The sequence below is a fragment of the Hesperophylax consimilis genome, chromosome 8 (genome assembly GCF_061612785.1).
Source record: "Hesperophylax consimilis isolate HC1 chromosome 8, BYU_Hcon_1.0, whole genome shotgun sequence".
Classification (NCBI taxonomy): domain Eukaryota; kingdom Metazoa; phylum Arthropoda; class Insecta; order Trichoptera; family Limnephilidae; genus Hesperophylax; species Hesperophylax consimilis.
This window is the reverse complement of record NC_142843.1, coordinates 3,853,649-3,874,148: the sequence shown is the minus strand read 5'-3', so window position 1 is coordinate 3,874,148 and position 20,500 is coordinate 3,853,649. Positions and strand designations below refer to the sequence as shown.

General features: G+C 33.3%; 2 protein-coding genes across 6 annotated transcripts in view; one reads left to right on the top strand and one right to left on the bottom strand.

Annotated features, from left to right (window-relative positions):
• Positions 1–5,360, top strand: part of LOC149421427 (putative chitinase 10) — a 127,189-nt gene extending 121,829 nt beyond the window's left edge. The window contains exons 44-48 of the mRNA XM_089634764.1: positions 249–382; positions 1,379–1,590; positions 2,062–2,340; positions 2,684–2,869; positions 3,976–5,360. Coding sequence (XP_089490890.1) covers positions 249–382; positions 1,379–1,590; positions 2,062–2,340; positions 2,684–2,869; positions 3,976–4,260 — 1,096 coding nt within the window. The 3' untranslated portion in view covers positions 4,261–5,360. The remainder of the gene's footprint in view (positions 1–248; positions 383–1,378; positions 1,591–2,061; positions 2,341–2,683; positions 2,870–3,975) is intronic.
• Positions 1–20,500, bottom strand: part of LOC149421426 (putative serine hydrolase) — a 268,266-nt gene that overhangs the window by 238,794 nt on the left and 8,972 nt on the right. For 4 of the 5 annotated variants that reach the window (XM_089634769.1, XM_089634768.1, XM_089634770.1 and 1 more), the window contains one exon: positions 6,966–12,419. In XM_089634769.1, the coding sequence (XP_089490895.1) occupies positions 11,731–12,419 (689 nt within the window). In that variant the 3' untranslated portion in view covers positions 6,966–11,730. Of the gene's footprint in view, positions 1–6,965; positions 12,420–20,500 lie in introns of those variants that run through there. The other variant, XR_016302530.1, reaches the window with a different exon arrangement.

The window sequence follows — 20,500 nt, the reverse complement described above, 5'->3', positions numbered from 1 at the left end:
AAGTTATTCTGATCATTGGCACTCCAAAGTTGTTAGCAGTCATTGTCTGTCAACAATGGAGAAAATTGAGTATTTAGAATCTGTGTACGGTGAATCCTCCCCTTCATTTACAATGATCAAACATTGGGTGACCGAGTACAAACGTTGTCATGAGTATTTTAGACGAGGAACATTCCGGGCGCCGTTTTTGGTTTTAAGAGAATACTGTGAAAATATTTTCTAAACATTATTACATATTACATTTACAGACAAGGAGATGGCAAATACACTCCAGATGACATTGACTCATCACTCTGCACGCATATTGCTTACGGGTTTGCAGTACTCGACAGCACCAAGCTCACTATCACTCCGCACGATTCTTGGGCTGATATTGATAATGGTAAATACCACTAATTTCCTTGCTTAGGTAGACGAACCAAACCTAACCTTGTTTCATCACTAATTTCCTACAATGCCTATAATAGCTGCTGTCAATATAAGTTACTGTTTCTAACACCTAAGAAGTCGTAATAACCATATTACTGTTGGACATAAAACATGCAAAGAAAAAATGATTATTATTTCCTCCTTCCTAGGGTTTCATGTTCCTGTTTGTTTAAGTGGACTGTAGGTTGTTGTGTTGGTCATGATTTTGCATAATGATTTTTTCATCTTTATATTTATTGATTTCCTCAACTTTAAGTTTGTAAACCTCATTTTCATGTTTGTTATTATTATTATTATGTAATGAGCAGGCAGCATTCTGCTGATGCGCTCATATCTGATTTCACAAGTTTGACAGTAATTGAGTTGTTTTAAGTTTGAACTCAGTCCTTTCTTTTCTCCAAATGTGAATCCAATAGAGCTTTGAATTGATTTATATTTGTTGCATCGATGACATGTTGTGGGAGTTTATTCCAAGCATCCACTACTCTATTTGCAAGAAAGTGTTTTCTAGGATTAGATGCAAAAGGCGTTTTGGTAATTTTTTTTGAGTGTCCACGGAGATTTATATTTTTATTAGTAGTGAAGATTTCTTGGATGCTAGGGCAACTGTAATCTCCAGATAAAATTTTGAAAGTCTCGATCAAGTCACCCCTTTCTCTTCTTTCTTATAAGGTTCTTAATCTTAGTTTCTTGAGTCTATCTTCGTATCGTAGATCTTTCAGAGCTCTTGGTATCTTAGTGAAACTTCTCTGTACTCTCTCTAACAGATTTATATCCTTTGCGAAGTAAGGACTCCATATTTGGAAAGCATATTCCAGGAGAGGTCGCACATATGTTTTATATATGTTGATTTCCTTATCTTCACGTTGACTTGTTGTGTTGGTGTTACTTCATAATTATTATGATTCCTCATCTTCGCATCGCATTTAATACATATTATTAATTTCAGATTTCTATGGAAAAGTAACAGCTCTGAGGAAGAAAGGCATCAAGGTGGTGATAGCCATCGGGGGCTGGAACGATTCCCTGGGAGACAAGTACTCCCGCCTCGCCAACAGCGCGGCTAACCGAGCCCGCTTCGTCACCAATGTGGTGGACTTCATCGAGAAGTACCGCTTCGATGGGTTGGACCTCGACTGGGAGTACCCCAAGTGCTGGCAGGTTAGTACTAAATTATGAATTTTGCCTTCTTATTGGAGGTCTGATAATTTAATATTAATTGCAGCTGTGATACTGCAGGATAGCATAGAGATATGTATTGTGCTTTGGCCCAGTCATTCAATTGTTACAGAAAATAAAATCGTCTTATTATTGTAATACAAGTTCTACAACGGTACCAATATCCATCTCTAATTGGATTTTGACTAAGATACCTGGGGAGCTATGCTGTGGAACCAGGGTACATTGCCAAACATCCAATGACAACCCATATGAACTTCATCAGAGGGAAATAGGAGAAAGAAATGTCAGAGTAATATGATATAACGTACAAGGGAATGGAAGATGATGTAGCAGATTGTGTACATTTAATTTTCAACAAAAATACACATTCTGCATGAAACAATAATTATGGAAAATGTTAAATTAAAACAGACAATACAATAACAAACCAAATTTATTTCTTACCTCCAGGTTGACTGCAATGCCGGTCCTGCTTCCGACAAGGCCGCCTTTGCAGCTCTCGTCAAGGAACTGCGCCAGGCCTTTACTCCTCGCGGCTGGTACTTGTCTGCAGCCGTATCGGCCAGCAAGATGGTCATCGATGCGGCCTACGACGTACCTTCGCTGGCCCGGGACCTCGACTGGATCGCGGTCATGACGTACGATTACCACGGTCACTGGGACAAGAAGACCGGACATGTGGCACCTCTCTACTATTATCCTGGAGATACTTATGACTACTTCAATACGGTAAGACTTCTATAAAGAAATAAGAAACTAGATAGGAACATATCAAATTCATCACAGTATTTTGATCACTTTGTGAGAAGTTTGTTGAGAGAAGCTTTTTAATTGATTGCTTTTACAAAATTACTTACACTAAACTTAATATTTTTGATTCGAAGTAAGACAAACCGGGAATGGTTTGCGGTGAGATAGTATTTATATTCCTTGAATCATTTAGGCATACAATTTTGGTGCACAGTCTATGGGCAATTCCATCACTGACCGAGAGCATTTCGCTAGGCATCTCTGTGTTAGCTTACGATGGGCTCGTCTGTAATACAGAGTTTTATGTGTGTCGTGTTTGCAGAACTACTCCATCAATTACTGGATGCAGAAGGGTGCCCCGGCCAGCAAGCTGGTGCTGGGAATCCCGCTGTACGGGCAGTCCTTCACCCTCGGAGACCCCTCGCAGAAGGGCATGAACGTGCTGGCCACCGGCGCAGGAGAAGCCGGAGAGTTCACCAAGGCTGCTGGATTCCTCGCCTACTACGAGGTGAGTGCGAATTAAGAAGATAGAAAGAATTTAGAAAACTAAAGAAGGTTCACTCTGTCCAACAAGTCATGTTGATGCTCCTACAATCTCAAAATTCAATTATAATCACGACTTGGGATAAACCGAAACGCAATCTCTGGGTCCTCATGAAGAATAGCAAAAGGGTGTGGAAGATTTAAGACAAATCTTTGTAGCCATACTAAAAAAAGTATATGTAGGTAAAGTACAACCATGAGATTCATGAAGATTATTTCTCAAACCGAGACAGCTCCACCGGCAGGACATGCGATAAGGATGGAAGATAGAAGCCAACCACCAAAGAGGTTTCTGTTTTAATGGATTGCGAGACGAAGGAGTGTTGAGTCATAAACTTAGTTGGCTCGGTGGTGAGGAGGTCAACAATGAATCCGTAGGCATTGAAACTAAAAGGAAACATCAGGAAACTGACAAAAATGGAGATGTTTCTTAGTGGCCACCAATTATTAAATAATATTTATATGTACAAATATGCTGGAAATATTTTATTTCAGCCGAAAATCTTTTAATGTGATTCCTAAGCTTGTCGGCTTTTGCAGATTGCAGCGATATTAGGTCTAATATTAAAGTTGATATAACTACTATCAACTAATATTCTTCGTTTAAATTGGTAAGTCTATCGACAACAACATTCGGCAGCAATAGTTACATCTAAGAGCCCTTTCAAAAACATTATCCACATAGAAAACGATATTAGACTGTCAATTGATTGACTTATATTGTTGAGTTATACTTCACATTTCAAAACAACCATTTTGTGGTGCACTTGCAACAAGCTCGCGGAGTACCACTGGGTTATACTTTGATGATAAAGACTTTACTTCTCTTCTTCGTGAGAGACAAGACAAGGCAACTTTTAGATACATTTTTAAAAAGGCTTTGATCCACGTAATTTGATCCAAATTTTAGATACATTTTTAAAAAGGTTTTGGTCCACGTGATTTGATCCAAATTTTAGACACATTTTTAAAATGGCTTTGAAACTCGTGATTTGATCCAAATTTTAGATACATTTTTAAAAAAGCTTCGATTAGATCCAAAATTTTGAATATTTTTTATTCCTCTTTTAGATCTGCGAGCGCGTCAAGCGTGGAGGCTGGTCAGTAGACCGAGACCCCTCGGGCCGCGTGGGTCCCTGGGCCAGGCGTGGTCTTCAGTGGGTCGGGTTCGACGATACGGCGCAAGTGGCGCGCAAGGCGGCCCTGGCACGAGACCTCAATCTCGGCGGTGCCATGATCTGGGCGCTGGACTTGGACGACTTCCGCGGCACCAAGTGCGGCTGCGGAAGACACCCGCTTCTTGCTTCTATCAATGCCGCTCTTCGCAATCAGCCAACTCCACCCTGCGACCTTTAAAAATGGAGTGTATGAACGCAAGATTTTCATAATTTTATTTACGCCGTTCACTGAGGAGAAATCATTTTAAAGAACAAAATATGCACTATGTGTGTTGTAATATTAAGGAAAATATTATAGCTTTTGCATATATTTTGCAGTAAAAATAAGTCATTATTAGACCATGACTGTAAATAAATGTTTCACGAGATTGCTTTACTTTATAAGACGGAGGTAGGGTAATTTGTACAAAATATTTTTCAATTTAATTTCACAAAAATCTCATTACGTTCATTACAACAAGAATTAAATTTGTTTGTTTCCATAATGATTCCTTTTCGGTGATTAGGTAATATAAGTTTTTTGTGTTAAATAAGGGTTAAAAAAAACTTTTATGTCAATAATGCATTTTTAACGACTCAACCTCAAAAGAGAAAACTAGTTTCTCTCAAATAGATTAGTCTAAAGAAGAAATAAACTTACAGAGAAATGAGGATCTCTCAATAGATCTAAATCTCAGATAAATAAACATTAAAAAATTGAAAACTATTTTCTCTCAAAGAGAAGAGATAAACCGAAAGTTGTGATTTACTCAACAGAAAATTAGTTTAATAGAGAATAACAAAACCGACAGAGTTATAAGGCTCCCTCAAAAGATCTTAATCTCAAAAGAGAAAACTAGTTTCTCTCAAATTGATAAATCTAATAGAGAAGAAATAAACTGACAGAGTTATGATGATCTCCCAAAGTGCCATTTAGGGAATGTTTACATTAAGGATGGAACTTTTGTAATTTGTAACTTTTAATCCTCAAACTAGCGCTGTAAGAAAATGGTCTACGATTGTAAAATATGTATAATCTGTTCCTTGTCTAGAATATTAAGTTATTTGAGTTTTTTTTACTTTATAATGATAAAGTACAATAATACGAAATGTGTTTTAGATTGAGGTAGCTACCTGTACGACACTTTTATGTATTTCAAGATTTAATAGGCCTCTTTTCCAATGTGTCTGTGCGAAGGAAGATATAGATTTTTGGAAGACAAGCCTATTGAATCATAAGAAAAATTCAATTATGTGGATAATTGAATTAATATTTTTTACGAAAAATAAAATAATTTAAAAAAATATGTTTTATTTGAAAATTTCCTATTCATATTAATGTATTCAACGCAACACAATACTAGAGAATTACTACTATAGTATTACCAGAGAGAGTTCGTAAGTGACGTCATTGATGATCGTCCCAAATTATTTACATAAACTTCTCACACGTCTTGTATGAAAACTAGAAGACACTAGAATGATGACATCATATTTTTTTTTTTTTTTAACTTTTTTTTTAAAAAGAAAGACAAACATTCCCAGGTTACGAATAACCTGACAATATTTGAAAATCTCCTACTACCACCACAGTAAGCTGAAAATGTTGCTTGTGTTGTGATGGAGAACTTAGCCAGCCGAGGAATTGAACACACTACGCCCGAGTGAGACCCAAGCGCGATGTCAACTCGGCCACCGACCGGTCATATATCGGTCGTCGTATACAATCTTTCTTTGGAACTAATGTACTCACTATTTTCAAAGCACAATGTCATTTCATCATTTTTTTTTTCAACCTTAAAGATAGATCCCGCAATGTTTGGTCGGAGTATTGGCACATTGCTAGTCAATCCAAGGGAGCCTGCTATGCGTCAATACAAAGGACTATTCCATCAAAACCGTGGTTTCAACAATTCATCTCACTTATTCAAATGAGAATCGCACATTGTTCTGTTCTTTCTCACCTTTATAAAATTCACATGCTTGACTCCTGGTGATGATCTGGTTTGTAAGATCGCACAGACCATCAAGGAACATTCAATTCCCTATATAAAAAAGGTTGATTGCAAAATTCACTCTGTACAAGGGGGGTGAACAAATATTAATCCATCAAATCACCCAAATACATAAAAAAAAAAAACAGAGAACTTACCGAAGACTTATTCTGTCTACACAGTTATTTTCCAGATCAGCAGCGGTAAATAATCAGCATCAAATCCACCACTTTGCACCATGAAAAAAACAATATTTCGCAGCCAGCTCTCAAGAGAGTAGTATTTTGAAACCAGAATCACAATTCAAAAACTGTGACTTGCAACAACAATTACCAAGACGCCAATCAATGGTACAAATCAACCAAAAACTGGACTAGCAGTGCCGTCTCTTGTCAAACAACATCATCCAAAATAAATCCTACTGTTTAAATGTACCCAGGTAAATGGATTTCATTAACACGTCCCTGTAACAGAGTTGAATCTATACAAAGACGACCAGAGATGTCGGTAGTATCAACTATTTGTAATTTTAAATATTATTAGACAAAAAGTAAATAAATTAAATATCATCCTAACTACAAAAAGTCTACAGCGCTTCTCCAACTCCCCCGGGAACTTTAGATCACATATTTTTTTGGTTGTCGCTCTCTAAACAAATATCCTCTCTTCTATCAAGCCTTATCTAAAATTTCCTGCCCTCTATTCACCATCTCATCTCTTCTATGTCTGAACTCGACTCCAATCTTCCATATAATTTTGAAATTTGCCCATTTAAACAAAATTAATATATAAATTCACCTTCCTCTCTCCATAATTTGAAATGATGACCTAAAATAACCTTGAAGGGTGAAAGCCAGAAACACTTGAAAAAATATTTCATTTCATGAAAAAAATTACCATTTAATTGATTGAAATATTCTTTAATAATATCATTGTTAAAGTAAATAATATCATCAATTAAAATTATTAACATATTCAGAAAATATGGAAAACAATAAAATAACAATAATTAAGTATGTCAGTAAATGTATAATAAATAACAACATTTTTCGAACGCTTGGTCCTATAAATAAATATTTGTTTCACATAATATCTTAGCTTGCGCTGGTTCAACATCTGACAAATCTGATTTACCAACAAATTTGATTTGCCGACAAATTTGATTGCCGACAAATTTGACTGCCGACAAATTTGATTGCCGACAAATTTCATTGCCGACAAATTTGAATGCCGACCAATTTGATTGCCGACAAATTTGATTGCCGACAAATTTGATTGCCGACAAATTTGATTGCCGACAAATTTGATTGCCGACCAATTTGACTGCCGACAAATTTGATTGCCGACCAATTTGATTGCCGACCAATTTGACTGCCGACAAATTTGATTGCCGTCAAATTTGATTGCCGACAAATTTGATAGCCGACAAATTTGACTGCCGACAAATTTGATTGCTGATAAATTTGATTGCCGACAATTTTGATTGCCGACAAATTTGATTGCCGACAAAATATACAATCAGCTCCATTTTTTAATTTTTAACATAAAATACATCCATTTTTTGTCCTAATATTTTATACCCTATTAGTAAATATAAATAACAATGGACAACAAATTTAACAGGTTATTAACAAAATAAAATTGGCTAACTACAAATCCACTATGTTTAAAATAAAAACATAAATATAATAAAATGTTACTTTTGCTAATGAAAATAAATAATAAGATAAATAAAAGCACCCTTAGAAGATTTCACAAAAATACTGTTTTACAGTAAACACAATGGTGGTGAAGTAATTTTGACTATAATTTTGACTATAATTTCAAAAAAAATCTTCAAAATAATAAAATTAAAATAATATTCCACCTACATTCAAAAATTTTATTTCCTTGTGTGTGGGAATGAGTCACATTTTCAAAACTAGAACTGATGATGTATCTTCTCTATTATACTAAAATAAAGTCGCTATCCGCGTCTGTCTGTTTGTGCACTTAGTTCTTCTAAACTACGCAACGGATTTTGATAGGATTTTCACTACCATTTAGGGAATTTCTTCCGGAAGGTTTACATATATAATACAAGCATATTATATTTATAGAAAGTAGAGAAAAGTTGAGCAACTTGGGTACACGTCAGCTAGTAAAATATTTTACTCGTCTGTCTGTATGTTATTATTTCTTCTAAACTACGCAATCGATTTTGATAGTCTTTTCACTATCATGTAGAGAATTTTATTCCGGAAGGTTTATACATATTATACATTCATGTTATATTTATAGAAAGAAGAGAAATGTCGAGCAACGTTGGGTAAACGTCAGCTAGTGTGTTAATAAAAAGAATCTTTTCAAATCAAGACGAGGGATAAAGTAGGTACCTACTTTTTATATATTTTACTAGGCAAGTTACCAATACCCTGTATTACCTATTTCATAGGTAACAACTACAAAGTAATATCATATTTATAATACATTGCAAAGTGAATTGCCATTGAATGATAATCGGTGGAATTTGCTATAAGCAAGTTCAGTGTAATTGAACAAAGATAACACAAAAGATAAACTCGCACAATAATGAGTTTTTTTATCAGATCTTAGATTAGTAAAAAGTAAGTTGGTATTTATTCAATCCATCAATTTTTTTCTAATTTACGTGCGTAGCTTTTAGCATTACTTCTTAAGACTGTTTTTAACAATCAAACTGAGCAACCGTTGAGCGAAAACTTAATTTAAATGTACAAATACAGTGTTATCATTTGATAGAACTGAATTTTCACATATTGGCACGCTTAACCGCTCAAGGACTACGCACGAGTATACTCGGGCAGCTATTATGTGCGGAAATTCCCACACCCGAGATAACTCTGTTAAATATGTTAACAATGTTGGTTTATGAATGCTGAACATAAAATAAAACATGTAATTAAAAGTTTTAATACAACACAAATTTTGTCAAAAAATTAAAAAATGATGGTGAAACGGAATTGAGTAATTCTCAGCATTCGCTCACATTACAACATTTTTTTATTCTTTATATTGGCTTTCACCCATTAAGAGTGATCTTGGCCATACATTACAACATTTTTTTATTCTTTATATTGGCTTTCACCCATAAGAGTGATCTTGGCCATACATTACAACATTTTTTTATTCTTTATATTGGCTTTCACCCATTAAGAGTGATCTTGGCCATACATTACAACATTTTTTTATTCTTTATATTGGCTTTCACCCATTAAGAGTGATCTTGGCCATACATTACAACATTTTTTTATTCTTTATATTGGCTTTCACCCATAAGAGTGATCTTGGCCATACATTACAACATTTTTTTATTCTTTATATTGGCTTTCACCCATTAAGAGTGATCTTGGCCATACATTACAACATTTTTTTATTCTTTATATTGGCTTTCACCCATAAGAGTGATCTTGGCCATACATTACAACATTTTTTTATTCTTTATATTGGCTTTCACCCATTAAGAGTGATCTTGGCCATACATTACAACATTTTTTTATTCTTTATATTGGCTTTCACCCATAAGAGTGATCTTGGCCATACATTACAACATTTTTTTATTCTTTATATTGGCTTTCACCCATTAAGAGTGATCTTGGCCATACATTACAACATTTTTTTATTCTTTATATTGGCTTTCACCCATTAAGAGTGATCTTGGCCATACATTACAACATTTTTTTATTCTTTATATTGGCTTTCACCCATAAGAGTGATCTTGGCCATACATTACAACATTTTTTTATTCTTTATATTGGCTTTCACCCATTAAGAGTGATCTTGGCCATACATTACAACATTTTTTTATTCTTTATATTGGCTTTCACCCATTAAGAGTGATCTTGGCCATACATTACAACATTTTTTTATTCTTTATATTGGCTTTCACCCATTAACCCCTCCGAAAATCGCCATGTAAGCACTTTAACTGTCTTTAACGAAATGACATTTTACGAAAACTTTTTGTTATTACCGCTTCACAATTAAAGCTCTATAAATGAAACATTTCTGAACGTAGCCGAATAGTAAAAACTGTTTTAGAAAAGTTACAAAATAAGCTTTCAAATTATTATATTACAAATAAATATTAGCATTTTTAAATATTAAAATTTAGAACGCAAACATTAAAAATAGGTTAAAAATGACTCACGTCATGTTTTTAGGTGAAAATGGTACTAAAATCACAGATTATGTAAACAAAAATATTTATTCTATTGTATATATGTGTAATAAACACTTTTATCACCTCATTTTTTTATCATTTCATATAAAAATATTTTATAAAAATTTAATATGTGAAGCGCGCGGCGCTACACGCAGACATTTTGCGCGGGTAAAAATGTTGTGTCAATTATGCGACTGTCAGCAGATTCCTGTTTTGTATTTCCATAGACAACTTGGTAGTGATGTGTAGCTTGATCTATAATCGACCTTTTAGTTTTTGTTTGAGGGATGTAACTAAAATAATAACGGAGTAAGAACGATTTCTATGGAGAGACACGCGTTGACGTGTAAACACGCTTATTGTACTTGACTGCTATCGTTATTTTATCGTGTATATCTGCTTACGTTGCTGACCGGTTAAGAGTGATCTTGGCCATACATTACAACATTTTTCTTATTAATAAATACAACAAATTACAGGATAAAACTGATTACACAACATAACATAATATAATGTAACATAAATAAACCAAAAATAACATAAACATAACATTAACATTAACATAACATAAACATAACATAACATAACATACTTAACATAAACGGTACAGAGCTGGTAACGGTAGATTATCACAAAATTATAAAAATAGGAACCTGTGTACAGAAGCAAACTTATATAAATAGGTATACAGGTAACAGGTTTATACCAACAACTTAAACATAAAATAAATAACACGTGTCTAAATGACTTAAGAATGTGTAACTATTATGTTACGACATAATATGTAACATTATGTTACGACATAATATGTAACATTATGTTACGACATAATATGTAACATTATGTTACGACATAATATGTAACATTATGTTACGACATAATATGTAACAACATAATATGTAACATTATGTTACGACATAATAACATGATTTTTAACCTTTCCGGGAGTGAGTTATGTAATGCTGGCCGTGCTCTGGGGAGTGAGTTTTTTTTACAAAAATAAAAAAATATATTTTTTGATTAAATTTTATGATAGTATGCAAAACAAATAACAGCCAATATATCTGTCGATAATGATGTAAAATGTTTAAAATTGGTGTAAAGTAACAGTAATATGCCCATAGACAGCAATACGATGCATATTTACAGAATATGCATCGAATATGAATATGCAACCCCTGTCGTCCATACTCCTTTGGCGAAAGTGTGTACCGTCGTTCATTAGCGTCCATACTCCCGGAAAGGTTAAGAAGAAATTAATAAGAATACTATTTTTAAGAATTTTAAATTCTCATTCGATTAAAAATAAGTATTAATAATAAATTAGGTATTGTGTTAGGGTCTTACTAATAAAATATGTTTTAAATTTTACGCAACTAATTAACAACTATTAATGTAGGGTAAATAGTTGTTTATCAGTAAAGGGGTTAGTATTTCAAATTTAAGGTAACCAGGAATGAGAATTAATTGCCTATTAAATGAATTGTCTACACTACTTATAGTACCTTTGTAAAAAGTCAATAATGAGTGGAGAAACAAACTCGGGATTATTGAGATGAGAATGGTGAGTTCCAGGAATAGTGTGCTCTTCAAATAGTGGATTATTAGTCCTTATAAGAGCATGGATCTTTTCAGACGTTTCCTTAGGTTCAAATAGAATTCCCTGCGCAAACTTGACAGCCATCATGGGGGAATGCAAACGAAGTGCCATGTCGTGGGTATCCTCCTCGGATAAGCCCAACGTCATGGGGTACTTCAATCGAGAGTCTCGCGAGTAGAAATATCTGGACGGATCTTTCTCTGACTGAATCGCTCCCCTATCCAATAGGATCGGACAAGATTCCCTATCGATAGAATTTTCTAACATTTTATGAAGCCTTTCAACTAACTCTGCTTCTTCGTAAGCGGGAGGTTCCGACCCGGATATATTCCTCTCATCCGCCAGTAACAGATGTTCGATAGAATTGGCGGCGTACTTGATGGCGTCTTTTCTCCGGTTAGTTATCGGTTTGAGGTTGTCCAGGTGGATGCTGAAGTTGATCTCGTCGGGGAAGAAGGAGGCGTACGAGAAAGAGGCGATGGCCCCCATCGAGTGGCCCATCAGGGAGACTTTATTCCATCCAAAGTGCTTCACCACACGTCTCAAGTTGAGGATGTTATCCGGAGAGTGATAGAACATACCTGCAAAATAAAAATGAGATTAAAGACAGACAAGAACAAAAAAACGTATTTTGAAATTAGTGGCTGATAAGCAATATTGAGCTTACGTAGAAGATAATGTATATTCGTGAAACATGCACACAGCTTTAACCTGTTAGTTAACATCCCAATTATCATATGTACCTATCGCTAAAACTTTCATGAATTCTGAAGTGCTTAGTGTCACAAATATGTAATTTACTTATCGGAAGAAGATTAGATTGTGGGGCTAATTGAAATATGTATGTGCATACATGCTCCCTAATGGTGGAAGGGTCCAAAATAAATTCCTGAGGAAACCGATTTATTATCTATCTATAGGTTTCCGATCTACGTACAAAATCCTCTTGGTTCATTGTGTAGCATAGTATCAATAGCTGTTCAATAGCTAACCATCTCATTGAAACAGACAACACATTAAATAAAAACACAGGAGTCAGTTTACTTCATAAAAACGGAATAGGTATGAGATTGGATAACTTGGAGGCACTAGAGTTACAGAAACCAAAAACTTGAATAACAGAGTCATCAACAACCAAATCAACCTTATTATTTTATTTATCTGTTTAAACATTATACATTCAAAATATGATAGTGAATATATGCACAGTAAATTGTATATCTTAGTCCTCCTAACTAGGGTGATCTGTGCTGAGGCGGACTAAAGTTATTCAGTTCTATTTTATTTGATTTCGATGTCATTTTTAATGTTCAAGGAGTGTAAGGAGGATATATGATGCAAATGCGAATGGTAGCAGAAGTCGGGGACGCCCGAGGAAGACATGGCACGATCAAGTGAATCAGATACTCGAGTCGGGCTATGTCAAGAGTTAGAATAATAGAAGAGTATGTATGAGATGATGTATGAATGTGAATGAGGCAAGGAGCGTGTGCCAAAACCGAGTTGTTTGGCAGTCCGTCCTCTCTGCCTACACCTGCGCGGAAACGGCGTGATGGTTAGTTACTTAGTTTTTAATGTTTTTTTCAGAGTTTTTTCATTGATCTCTTTCAGCCAAATTTTATTCTTGGTTTGTAATCACTAAACTTTTCTTAGCTTTATATCTGGGGAAAGGATGTTGTGGAGTTTTGTCGCAAAATAAGTGTAGTTTCTTTGTTTTAATGTGGGTATTATGACTTGGAATATTTTTTATCTCACTGTGATTTGATCTAGTGTGAATACGCGATATTGTAGAGAATTCAGTATGTATTTTTGAATATGTAGTATGTTTTTAGCATATATTTGTTAATAAATGCCCAATACTTTTTTTTATATTGAAAAAGTTTTAAGTTTCTATTCGCAGCTGACGTACAAATGTGATTTGGAAAGTCAAGTCAACGCGTATATGTGAGATTGAGTGGCACCCAAGATTCAAATCAAAATTTTGCAGAATGTATAGATCAAACCCCAGTTTCAGCCTGGGTTTAAAATATGGCTTTATTATAGCTTCACTTATTCTTTATCCCATTGACATCTTCTATTGTAAAATTCAAGAAGAAATATTTTTGCTTCATCCGGAATGGAATATATGGAAAAAAAAAGTCCCCAACTCTCGGCGACCGGGAGGCGGTCTCTTGCCAGTTAGTCTATAAGTACATATATCTCTCTCGTTTCAGTTTTGTTTATTTAATGTTATATTTTATCCATATCATAAATTATGACCACAATTTTAGTATTTGATGGTTCCATAGCTTACATGTTTTATGTTAGTGTAATAAAAAATCCAAGGTTAAAAGAAAAACTTTTAAATGATAAATAAAAAATGTCAAAATCATGCTGTGCATCGGTGCATCGGTGCACGATGAATTTCTAAGCTGATTTGTTGAGTTGTGTTCAGATTAATTATCTTTAAATGTAATTAAATATTGGATTATTCGGGCATTATTTTATACCGTTAGCGCCAGATGGGTTAAAAGAGTTTTCAAAGAAACACCCTCCCGTAGACCACTCTAAAGCCAAATTATACCTGACGAGTCACCCGCTTTGGTACCTGGCTGAGCAACTTATTGGAGAGTAGAGGTGATCACAGAAGAGACTGTGGGCGAGTCAGTTCATTGAGATTATTTATTTATTTACTTATTCAAACGCCATATAATGGCTTTTACAATACAGTGATAATCGAATTACAAGCGTACAGTGATAAACAGGATAATAATAGCAATAAATTAAAGAACAATTAATGTGTAAACAAAAACACTATTGCAAGTGGTGCAGTTATTAATATAAGTGCTGTAAGACAATGCATAATTCAAAAGAAATATATACCAGTGTAACAATAGTTGAACTACTTTATACTAGGTTTGTATAAGACCTGTCATAAGTTGAAGTATATACGAGTACTATGATAATAGTCAATAGTAAGTTTATGGTTACCCACAAAATTAACAGTACATACTTGGAATAGCTGAGTAGGCATTGCAACTTGGCATTAACAATTCAGTTCAATTCAATGATACTTATGAATAAGAAATAATATTTTTTAATAAAATAATACATATGTTAGGTAACACTATGAACCATGTGGATGAATATTATCATTCCTGACATTGATTATTGTGTTTGAGGTATGTTATTATAGTCTTCTTGTAACTATATTCCGCGCAGTTGAACACATCTACTACTTCTGAGAAAACATTGCCAACTGCACGCAATCTAGTTATAAGCGAGTATCTAAATGACTCAGTCCTGATATTTTTATTGCAATTAAAAAGAGTTTTGGATCGACTAGTTCTTATAGGTATATGGAAGGTAATTAGACTTAATAAATTAGGGTTGTCTATAATACAATTAACAATTTTATAAATAAAAATCAAGTCGGTTTATTCGATTAGTTTAAAGTGCTGTTAACATTGTTTCGCGATGGAGGAAAAAGAGATAAATTGTGAGAATTTTAAAACAACAAACGTCACACGCCCCAAAAAAATTCTAAAATTTTTTCTTTCACTGACCGACTTGGCTGATCGCACTGACCGAGTGGAGAGCGAGCGAAGCGCCGAGTTGAGTATGCAGGTAGAGGGAGTACTTACTCGACCAAGTCAGACTGTACTGATCACATCAGCCGAGCAATCAGCAGAACGCACTGTCTAAAGATACTGGGTGGGTAGCAATGTTTATAAATACCATTTAAATTTAGAGTCGCGATTTAATATGACAATGTTTTTTTTGTTTCATTCTTGTGCTTCCTAATGAAAACAACATTATTATTATTAAATTATATAAATTTGTGATCCATCCAATACACCACTACACACGTGAGGGTCTCTTTAAAATGATTTACCTGTACATACTTACATACAGAGATGTGCAAAATGGGTACCCAAAACCATTTGAAATGCAAAATGGAAATGGGTCAAAACTTTTCCATTTGAAAATGCAAAATGGTTTTTAGAAAAGCATTTCAAATGCAAAATGCAAAATACCTATTTTCAAAATGCATTGAAAATGCAAAATAGTTTCTCAGGTTAAACAATTAAAATAATTATAGATTTTTTAAACAATTTTGTCATTTAATAATAGACATCAATGTAGAACAAACATATTACATGATGGTAAATCCAAAAACACCACGACTACAGATTATGAAACCACAAAAAATTTGCGCGGGACTAACGTTGCCAATGTAAAAACATAGAAACTGCTATCTAATATTTAATATTACAGCGTCATGGCTCCATGTTCAGTATTTTTTGTAATGGTATCACTCAATTGCCAGGGCTCCTACCAGGGAGCAACTTGACAAATGTAAATTATCTCTCATATCGAGGTTGAGGACCGACTGATATTTGGGGCTTATGAAAAAAATTAGTGGAGATAGTAGGAAGAATGTTGCAAAAAAGCATTTAAAATGGAAAATGCATTAAGAAAAGCATTTAAAATGCAAATTGCAAAATGGTTTTCAGAAAAGCATTTAAAATGCAAAATGGAAAATACCCATTTTGCATTTCCATTTGAAATGGATTTATTTGAAATAAAGCACATCTCTGCTTACATATCACATTACTTTATAATTTTATTACACATATATGCCCTATCTACCATATACATTCTACTTTATAAACTCATTAATAGGACGTCTCTGTAAAACTCACAATGCCTTACGAGACATTTTCAACTGTAACTTGAAACATAAAATAATTATTTATTATTGTGGTTTATTTTATTGTTTTTAGTATAACTACAGAGCTACTACTAACTGTCTTTACTCGTTTTCTAACATTTTCTAATTCCTTATAATGTTTATTTTTTTATATTTCTTTGTCATTTATAAAGATTTTTTTATTAATAACTAAAAGATACATGAATTACAAATAAATATAATACAGTTATTAATTACATAATATATGTATTCGATGTACCACCATAAATAAGTATGACTTGTGTGTATGGGGGTGTTATTATATTGGTTTAATTTCGATATGATTCAGTTCAACTGTTCAGAATACTTTTTAAGTTGGCTTTGAAATTCTTTTATATTTGTATTCATGTTTCCAATTTTTTTCTGGTAATGAGTTAAAAAATTTAACTCCGAGATATTTATGATTGAACTGTCCTGAGTAGGAAGTATTGATGTTTGTCTAAGATTTCTGTTATTTTTAAAGGGTGCAACTTTATTTTGTATATTATTTTTATAAATTTGTAATGTTGCATGGTAGAAGTAAAATGCACCTAATTTTCTAACCTCAAATTGTTTGAATAAAAATTCGGACGAATATGAATAGGGTTATTTTAAAATTGTTTTTATTATTAGTTTTTGTGAAATGTAAATTATTATTTTTTTATTATCAATAATATAAAGTTTATTATCAATATAAAGTTTTTTACAGGTGTTTTTCGATGTCTGTCTCACTAGGATATACCTGTGTCGAGACAGACATATTGAGTACATAAATTAATGTTTACATATTATTTGATACATATAAGATTTCATTACATGAAATGACAATGTGAAAATGACAAAAAATAATAAATAATAATTATAAATGATAAATTGGTTAATCAGCATCTAGTTGGAGTACATACTACTTGGTGTCCGTTTTATATTTCAAAAAAAATTTGTTCAGTCTAATGGCTAGTGGGAGAGCATTATATAGCCTTGTTGCAAAATATCTAAATTTTCTCTGGCCAAAAGTTGTTTTAGCGAAAGGGGTACGTAAGAGAATATGTCCTTTGGTTCTAGTATCACGAGCAGTTTGGACATTGTCAAAAGTGGTTTTGTGTTTGAAGAGGTATGCTAGTATGTTGTTGGCATAAAGTTGCCTAATGTCCATAACATAGATTTTCCTAAAGATTTCATCCGAGCTGCTTGTGATCGGTAGTTTGAGGATAATCTTTATTATAAGTTTCTGAGCTTTAGAGATTGGATCAATGGCGGTAGCGTTTGCTCCTCCCCATGCTATGATACCATACTCTATTAAAGATTGACAAAGTGCATAGTAGATTGTTTTGAGCTGGTTTAGGTTGAGAAAGTTGCGAGTTTGTCTAAAAAAATAAATGAATTTTCTATGTTTTTTTGCTGTAGTGGTAATATGTTGTTTCCACTTCAAATTGCTGTCAAAAATAATACATAAGTATTTAATTTTAGTTACCTGTTCTAAATAAGGGCAATCACATGTTATCATATTTATGTTTTACAATTGTCAATTGTTTGCATTTGATTTTTATATGTACTGCCCCATCCTATAATGCCGTATTGTATAATTAATTGACAGAAAGCGAAGTATGTGGTTCTAAGTAATGTTTCGTTTAAAATATCTCTTAAACATCTAAATGTATATATTAGATTCCTTATTCTGTCGTTCAAGATATATATTGTGCATAAAGATATTGTGTAGGTACAAATACTAAATCAATAACTAAACTTAATGGAACTTTATTGGTCGAGAACATATGAATACTACTGTTTATGCTTAATTGTACGAATTTTTGTTTCCTAAATAAAAAAATAAATAAAATGTTAAATTCTAATTATTTTGTACTTTATGTCCGGGTCAAATCTTCCCCACAGGAAAAACTAAACTTTTCCACACACTTTTCCACAAATGATCATCTAGTCAATCCACACTATGCAAGTGCATTATATAAGCATAATAAATACAAAACAATACAAAAACAACACTTCAAATCACCAGAGATCAAATAGGAAAATAATTCACCGACTCCAGATATGTTCATATCAGAGGGTTCGGCTCGGTAGAATTTTTAATTGGACCTATAAATCCTACTGATCCCTCAATATAAATATTTTAAAAATCTTTCGTTATGCTACATGTATTTAAAACGAATGATTTTAGCATTTTTATGTATAAATTCTTTGACAGATCTAATACGCCTAAAATTTTGAATGAGAGAGCTAGGTATAATGCCAGTAGCCGAAATAACAAATGGTAATATTTTTATAGTCTTTTAATCTCATGTAGTATTTTTATTTATACATTTTGTTAAATTGTTCACCTATATGTTTGATAAATTGTTCAATGTACTTAATAAGTGTATACAAAATAACTTAACTTGCTTGCTTTGAAATTTTGACACAAAGTTGCATTCAAATATGCATGTGTTTTAATATACCTACTAGACAACAGCGCCACCTTTCAGGTCCAAAACTGTCCTATATTTCAAGCTGGAACCAACCATACACATTCACAAAATTTCATTGAAATCGGTTGGGCGGTTTCGGAGATTAGCGTTTACGAACACAGTGACAATTGACTTTTATATATTAAGATATAATGTAGATATCACTTGTGACTTGTGACAGGAAAAAACATAATTTTATTATTTTTCTATCTGCACAGACAGAATGAGTCACAGCAGCGCGTGGCGGGGTACAGCTAGTTTATATATAAAACCATACACAAAGAAACCTTAGCACGGCATACCCTTGAAATGACACAGATTTTCCTATTGTAAAAAAAAGAAATGGTGATATTTTTAGTAGTTAACTAGCGATCCGCAATGTACTAATGTGGCGTTAATATAATATGCATGTATAATGTATTTAAACCTTCTGGAAGAAATTTTCTAAATGATAGTGGAAACCCTATCAAAATCCTAAAATATATGTAGTTTAAGGCGAAGCTAAATCACTATTTTCGATTAATCTTTACTATGACTCAGTTAATCATAAAGAATACCAAAAAATATGCTTTGTTGATTTTCAAGTTCTGTGAAGGTTCTATTTAAGTTCTGTTATTATTTCAGTTTTGTGAAGCATCTGGCCAATAATGATATAATAATAAAACTTTAATAGAACCTCCACAGAACTTGTAAATCAACTTTGAAATTTGATGAATTGTTCAAATTCTGTGCTAACAACCCGTCTTGATCGATCCCCTTGAGTCGAATTAAAATAAAACTGTTAATTACTTTATAAAAATTCCGACAGTTTCCTTTGATTAACTTTTTTTCCTTTCTTATAAAATTATTCACAAAATAAATAAAAACAAGCGTTTCTAGACTTGACAAGTGATTTTTATGACTAGTACCTAGATTCGTGATGATATAAGGCACACTAAGAATATACACATTTTTGGCTTGCAGCTTCCTCTTAATTACAAGGAAAATAAATAAATAAGATACTTGAAACAGTGGAATGCGATATAGTAGAATGTAATTAAAATCGATAGGAAGAGATATAAGAGAATCTCAGCGCCAAACAATGTTCAATGCATTGCCAACAATGTTGAATGCATTGCCAACAATGTTGAATGCATTGCCAACAATGTTGAATGCATTGCCAACAATGTTGAATGCATTGCCAACAATGTTGAATGCATTGCCAACAATGTTCAATGCATTGCCAACAATGTTGAATGCATTGCCAACAATGTTGAATGCATTGCCAACAATGTTGAATGCATTGCCAACAATGTTGAATGCATTGCCAACAATGTTGAATGCATTGCCAACAATGTTGACTATTTATCACACGCAGCTAATTGTGATATTTGAATTCCTAAGATAGTGATTGAATGCAACAAATTACTTACTATTATAATTACTAAAACAATGTGGCTAATATTGAGATGGTTTATGTTTATAGGACAGATTTTGTATTGCATTGTGT